The 6,985-nt window shown below is 66.5% G+C and overlaps 1 protein-coding gene across 1 annotated transcript; it reads right to left on the minus strand.

Moving 5' to 3' along the window:
• Nucleotides 1-951: 951 nt before the first annotated feature.
• Nucleotides 952-5,536, minus strand: H696_02780 (hypothetical protein; the record flags this gene model as incomplete). The annotated part of the gene is made up of 12 exons (XM_009496678.1): nt 952-1,868; nt 1,976-2,626; nt 2,706-2,864; nt 2,947-3,270; nt 3,368-3,448; nt 3,533-3,604; nt 3,687-3,800; nt 3,945-4,055; nt 4,178-4,528; nt 5,007-5,093; nt 5,238-5,333; nt 5,494-5,536. The coding sequence occupies 12 exons, from the start codon at nt 5,534-5,536 to the stop codon at nt 952-954; spliced, it is 3,006 nt and encodes a 1,001-aa protein (XP_009494953.1).
• Between the last annotated feature and the right edge of the window lie 1,449 nt (nt 5,537-6,985).

The raw sequence follows: 6,985 nt of genomic DNA on the forward strand, positions 1-6,985 counted from the left end.
GGGGGGGGGGGGGGGTGGGGCACACCGAACAGGCGCATCCGTCGGAGCCCGCGAGCCTGGGCCGACGGTCTGGGGCCGCTCCATGTGGCCCGGCCCAGACGGACGCCCGGTACCTGAACGCCGAACGCCGGCATGAGCCTTCCCCATTCCTACGACCTGCTCCCACGTTCATTCGCCGGCACACCGACCACAGGAATGGTCGCCCGCGCCACGCACCCCCGTTGGTGTCGCAGGCCCCCCCCCCCCGCCCCCCCGCAGGAGCAGGCCGCCCTCCTCGCCTGGGATGGCCCAGACGTTTCCGTCGTCAAAACCGGCCCCGGATCCCGCCCCCCGCGCCCGACCCCCCCCTCTCCCCTGCGCTTGAAGAGATCTCGTCTCCCGGAGCACCGAGGCCGGAGGCCGAGGCGCTGGCCCACAGAAACCGTCACTGCCCTCGTCAGAGAGTGGGCCCGCCCATGAATCTCCACCCGCATCCCCGGCACGTTGGGCAGAGAGGGAGAGAGAGAGAGCGAGAGACACACACACACACACAGGCGCACACATAGAACGCATGCTGTTTCCGTCCCACCTCGCCGGAAATGCCCCCCCCCCCATTGCCCCAAGCCCGCCGGCGGCCAAAGAGAACTGGACCGGGAACGCCCGTGGCCCTCGCCCCCGGGCCCCATGACAGCCACATCACTTTGTGGCAACAGCCCACGGATCTGTCTCAGAACCTCCCACAGCCGAATAGCCGGGCCCCCGTTCGAGTTGCCCACCGCCCCGTCCCGCCCCGCCCCGTCCCGCCCCGCCCCGTCCCGCCCCCCTGGCCCGGCGCAGGCAGGAAATATGGCGCTACACCGGCGGCCGCGGCTCAAGCAGATCCCAACGCAATCTATCAATCCGTCGGCATCATGCCGCCAGTTGCATTCCTTAATCCAGACAGACGAAGTGCATTCCCCCGGAGGCGGGCCATTAGATTAAGTAGCGCCCGAAGGACACGGCCACAGGCCGGTCGGTGGCGAAGCACCCGCCCGCCAGCCATTCCGGCTCCGGGATCAGGGTGCCTGGGGAGGAGGGCCGGGCCATGCCCCGGGCTGATGACGACGCCAGCGGATCGGCCACACGGCTGGGGCTCCCCCCGTCCTCGGGCGATGGCACGGCTGCCATGGGAATAGGAGATCCCGACTGGCCGGCTTCCCCGATGCCGGTGCTGCTCGGGCCCAGGAAGGCCGTGCTCTCATCGGCGGCGAGCTCCACCGCGCTGACCGGCACCACCCCCTCGGTCGGGTCCTCGGTCGCCGCCACAGAGCCAGCCAAATCCGGGCCAACCTTCAGGAGGCTGGCCTGCACCGTGCCGGAATCCGACACTTGGATGCAATCCTCCACCAGGCTGGTGCTACTGCCTCCTGCCAGCCCGGTGCCCAACTGAATGCTGATGCGAAAGCCCTCCTCCTCCGCCGCCTCGGCCTCCGGCGCCCTTTGGCCGGCGCCCTCCATCGCCGGGGGGGGCCTCCGGGCCGCCGGGGGGAAGAAGCCATCCTCCTCCGCCGGCCGGGGCGAGGCCTCCCGTCGCGCAGGGCGCGGCGAGGAAACCGTCACCACCTGCTCCCCGGTGTCGGGACCATCCTCCGGCAGGGCCACCTCTAGCACCGGGCGGAAGCGCTTGCGCGGCGAAGCCGGCGGGCTGGGGTTTCCCGCCCGGCCGCCGGAGGTGTGGGCCCGGACAAAGCGCATGGCACTATGGACCAGGGTAACGGCCTCCACCGGGCCCAGATCCAGGGCCTCCTGGCAAAAGCGCATTGACAAGCCCGCAAAGAGGAGTCCGCTGAAATGCCGTGCCCTTGGGAGGACACTTGGGTGAAGGGCCTGGAGGAGGCGCTTGCCGATGGCTTCCGGGACCGGGTGCTGGCGGGTCAACATCGGGGCATGCGTCTCGGCGCGGGGGACGGGCCTGACAGGAGGAGATAGCGAGAAGCGACCATGGCCATGTACACACCCTGACTTCGCAGCCCGGAGGAAGGGCCTGGCCGCCGGCCGGGCGCAGGCGCCTCCTCGTGGCGCCGTCCAATGTCCGAGGACAGATCTGGACAAAGCCACTCGTCATACAAACGCGAGTGGTCCCAGAAGTAGATGCTCGCGCGACCGGGGCCCGCCAGGCCACACACCTCCCGCGCAAGGAGCACCTGCAAGTGGGCCGCCTCCGCATGGGGGAGGCCCAATTCCCGAGCAACTTCGATGGTATCCCATTGCCAAAGGGCCCGGGCCAGGCTCATCGGCCCGCGGCCGAGTATCTGTTGGGCAGTCTTGCCCTTGAACCCCCGGTCAATCAACCAGAGGAAACTCACCTCCGACAGCGCGGACCCCCCCATGGCCGACGACGACGACGACGACGACGACGACGAGGGGAGGTGCCCTTCACTGGCGGCCGATGTACTGGGATCGAGGCTGCCTGCCAAGCTTTCACACCCGGCGCGGAGGAAAGCCCGTAAGCCCTCGCGCCCGGCGGAAAGCCGCTCATCCGACCAGAGCCAGGAGAAAAGCTCGCGAACGACCGCCAAGATGGCCGTCTCCGCCTGCTGGGCCTCCACCATCGCACGGGTATACTCAATGGCGGAGGCCTGGAAAGCCGCCCGGGCATGAGCGTCACCTGTGGTTGATTGGGGTCAGTCATTGGTTGTGAGACATGGCCGGGCCATGGGAAGGTGCACCCTGTCGCCCCGACGTACCCGCCAGCACCCGGTCCAATTCGCTGGACAGACACTCGTGCCGCCGCTGGGCCAGCAATTCGCATCGCAAGACCAAATGCTTCCTCGCGGTGTTGCACGATTGGATTTGCTCCACCATCCGGCGGATGTGCTCGCCGATGGCACTGGGTGTGGCAGGAGCTGCGGAGGGGCGTTGAGTGATCGTCCAGGAGCAAAGGCTGTCGCATCGAGATGGGGGCGAGGGCGGGGGGGGGGTACATACGCAAGGCGGGAGCTCGGTGAGCATATTCCAGGAACACCTCCGGAGACATGGGCTCCGCAATGCTCGAGGCCAGGCGGATGTCGCCCGAGCCCTGGCTCAGCCGACCTGCTGCTAGGCCAGAAGAGGGGCCCATACGGGTCGGAGTGCCTTCGCCTTTGACGGCATCAGCCGCACCCGCCAGCCTGCCTACGAGGAGATCCGGCGAATCGAGTGGCGTCAGCCTGCAGCCCGGAGGCCCGGGCTTATCACTCAGGGGTGTATGTGGTCCGGGAAACAGCTGAAGAAGGGCATGCTCATGGACGGTCGGCGGTCCCCCGCATACGCCTGGCAGGAGTAGAGGGGCTGTGAGCACCAACAGAAGGACCGATCCATGACCCGGGGAAAGACACAGCGACACTGGCAAACATATGATCATACATACCGGCCAGTTGAATCGGCAGGGAAGGGATGGCGGCGGACCGTTTGGAGAAGCGCTGTAGCTCGGTGATGCTAACAGTGAAGGCTGGACGCCGGGGAGGGGGAACCGGGGGGAGGTGAGCTATGCACGCGAAAAGGCCGACTCCTCCACAGGGGGTAGACTACGCACGATAAATGACCAGGCGGTTGAGGCCACGGAGGAGGCTGTCATCCAGGGCGTCGAGGCTATTTTCATGCACAACTAGGGGGACAAGAGGCGTGAGAGGTGTTCTCACCTCGCCGGCGGGGAGAACGGGAGACGGAGGACATGCTCCTCGACGTACCTCCATGGTATAGGACAATGCGGGCGCCACGTCCCTCCGGCCCACCATGAAGAGTGACCCATCGCAAGGAGCTAAGAAAACGCAGAAAAAGCTCCTCCGATGAGAAGTGCGTCACTGTTGTGCGATGCAGGCAGGGGGGGGGGAGGGGGGGGATCGAGCAAGGGCCCGACCGAGAATTCCCGCAGGTAAGGCAGCTGTCGGGTATGGTGGGGCGAGGCGGGGGGAGGGGGGGTGGGTCGAGGCTGAGGCAACACGCACGCCGGGTGCGAAGGTAGAGCGTAGAACCACGGAAGCCCCGCAGGGCACGATCAACCGTCGAGAACACGGACTCGGTGATGGTACACTCTTCCATGGTGGCGAAGATGTAAGCTTCAGGGGGTGCCATTTCGTTGGGAAGATCGCGAAGGGAGACGTGGCGCTCGGGTGAAGAAGGCGGAGAGAACGCGCAAGAGAGGGGGGGCGAGGGGGGGGGGACAATGCGGTAGACATACCCGAGAGAAGGAGCGCCTCGCCGCACATGACCGGCGCCGGGGGCGCGCCCGGGCGCGATGGAGATGGCTCCGGGCTGCCGGGGTGTATCGACGTGTCGCCCTGTGAGAAGCCGCAGAAGCTTCGCCAGATGGATGAGCCCAGGATGGAAACCAAACGCCCTCGGATGCCAGTTCCCTCGACGGCCACATGCTCGATGCTGTCGCTCATGGAAAGGGCGTCTTTGGAAATAAGAGCATGGCCGCTGGCGTCCGTCAAGTGGCTGTTGTTTGCGAGGGATATCCACTCCAAACAGGGGTGCCGGCCGAAGGCCGGGGCCAGATGGCGCACATCGTCATCCTGGAGGTCACATCCTGCATGTGGCAGCCATCGGTGAGAATGGGCTCTTTGCGCGACGTGCCGACTGTGGCAGGGTCGTCAAGAAACGCACCGGAAAGGAACAATCGTCGCAGAGTGACATCCTCGGCGAGGAAGGCGGCCAGGAGATGCGCGCCCTGGCCGCCAATGCGCGTATCTTGCCATAATGAGAGACATGGTGTGAGGCAGAGGCCCACCTGCAGATGCGGCGTGCGGGCAAATACACAGGCCGAGAGGGATCGCGGTGGCGGGAAAGACACATGGGGGGACATTTCAGCGACCTGCGCACCGGAGAGAGAGAGCACTGCGAGTCCTCCTGGCCGTCGGAGGACTAGGCTGGATAGGAGCACCCGAAGGGTGACCGCATCGAAGAGTGGCCCTATTTGAGAGGTGTCACTAACGAGAGCTGATGGGGGGGGGGCGGAAGGCCGGCGGGCGGGATGGTTCATGCCAATTTCGGGAGACGAAGCGGACCTGATATCTGGAGCTCACGCAGGCCGCGGACGCTTCCTGCCAGGCGACAAATCTCAAACAACTGGCTCACGTCAAGGGTCGGCTGGTCTGGGGAGATGGCATAGCAAGACAGTCAGGTGCCTCAAGCTCCTCGGTGTGAAGGAAGGTCTTCTGCCGGGAAAAGTACCACGCAATTGCAAGCGAAAAAGCGGCAAGGGAGAAAGGCGTCCCTGGAGAAGGCGGACCACGCACTGAGTATGGAGAGGCGTGTAATGGGGCTGGCGGTGGTGCCTTCGGCCGACTGTTCCAGGTACCGAATCAATCGGCTCGCCTGCCGGTGATCGAGGACTGAAGAAGGGGGGTGAGGCCGAAGTTAGCGCTCAACGAGAGCCGGAGCAGGTGAAAATGGCCGGTACCCAGCAGCACCAGGGGGGGGGGGGGGGGGGGCTTCGCGCACATTGACCGCGGCTGCCATCGAACCTGGCGGTTGGTCCAAGAGGCGGCAAACCATCGGCCGACTGAGCAGGCCTACCGGGGCTCGAAGTCGGCATCGTAGTGTGGGAGTCGCTCGAAGTCGCCGCGAGGAGGGCGGCCACGGCGGAGAGGGGAGAGTCGCGCCCAGCTGATGCAGGGGAAGAGCAGGGAGGGCAAGTTGGAAGGGTGCAAGGTACGAGGAGGTTTGGTTGCCCAGTGTTGACACAAGGCCCAGCTCCAAGGGCAGTGGGAGGCAGCCGAAATGCCGCGAGCCCGAAAACCCGTCGAGATCTCCGAGGTGAGGGGCGCCGCCGGGCACTAGGCAGGGGAGGGTGCTGGCGGGGACCGGGGGGTCGTCCAGAGGGGGAAATGGATCCCCTGGACAGGAAAAGGTGGGCATTGCATTGTCCCCCCCCCCCCCCTGCCTGCCGCCCCCGCCTCGAGGATAACCGGGGGCTGGCCTGACGCGATGCCGCGCAAAAGGGGGCAAGGAAATGGCGGCCGATCGCACGGGCGTGCGGGCTCCGTGCCAGGGGGCCGGAGAATCGAGTGTGTGTGCATGTGGAGGGCATGTGATCTGTGTGCGGTCAGCGCCGCGTGCTTCCTCCCTCTGGAACGGTATTCTCTCGGACCGAGGCCGACCCTGAGCCTCTCTCTCCAGCAGGACCTGGCCGGGGACACCGGCCGGCCTCGGGCAGCCTCGGGCGGGGGAGGGGCAATAGAAATACTCGCGCCTGTGCCTGTGTGGGTGGGGACCGCGAGAGTCTGTTCCTTGGCTCCCCCCAGGAAGGGCGCCCGTGTCCGCGGGGCCACTCCCAGGGTGGGTGTATCGGCGAGAGCGCGCCGATAAAATCCTGCCTGGGGCCCTGCCGCGCGAGCGTGCGGACTGTCGCCGCGAGTGCAAGAGCCCCGAAGATCGCTGACTCCAAAGGTCCTGCACAGGAAGGGCGGTCAGCCATCGTAGGTGCCTCTCAACCTAGGTCCTCTCGAGGTGGGGGTCCCGTTCTCTGGGCGCCCTCGCACGATCGGACAGCCCCGCGGAGAGAGAGAGAGAGAGGGAGAGAGAGAGAGAGAGAGTGCAGGGCGTCACCACGTCCCCAGAGGGCAACTGCCGCAGGAGGCGTGTTGGGGGTAGAGAGCGCAGACCAATTTGTTTTCGTGGCCCGCGTCCACGGAACCTCCATGCATGGGGGGGGGAGGGGGGTGAGCGCTCTCCCTCCGAGGGGCCGGAAGAGAGGGGGATCGGTCCGCGTCGAGGGGCGCCCCCAATCGGTGATGCCGCCGTGAGGAGGACGATTAATTGACGGTGCGGCCACCCCCGGGGGGATCCACGCCAGACACTGACAACGGGGCGTCTGGTGGCCGAATGTGGAATTACACCTCGTTGTGCAGATAACTGCATCCCTGAGGCCGAAATGGGCCACTGGAGCGGAACGCTCCCCCTGGAGGCCATGACGCAGGCGGATCAACGGCTTCTGGAACGTAGGCGAGGGCCGGGGCGAGGGCGAGGGGGCGGGGGGGGGGGG

Source organism: Fonticula alba (genome assembly GCF_000388065.1).
Source record: "Fonticula alba strain ATCC 38817 unplaced genomic scaffold supercont2.4, whole genome shotgun sequence".
In the NCBI taxonomy this organism is placed as follows: Eukaryota; order Rotosphaerida; family Fonticulaceae; genus Fonticula; species Fonticula alba.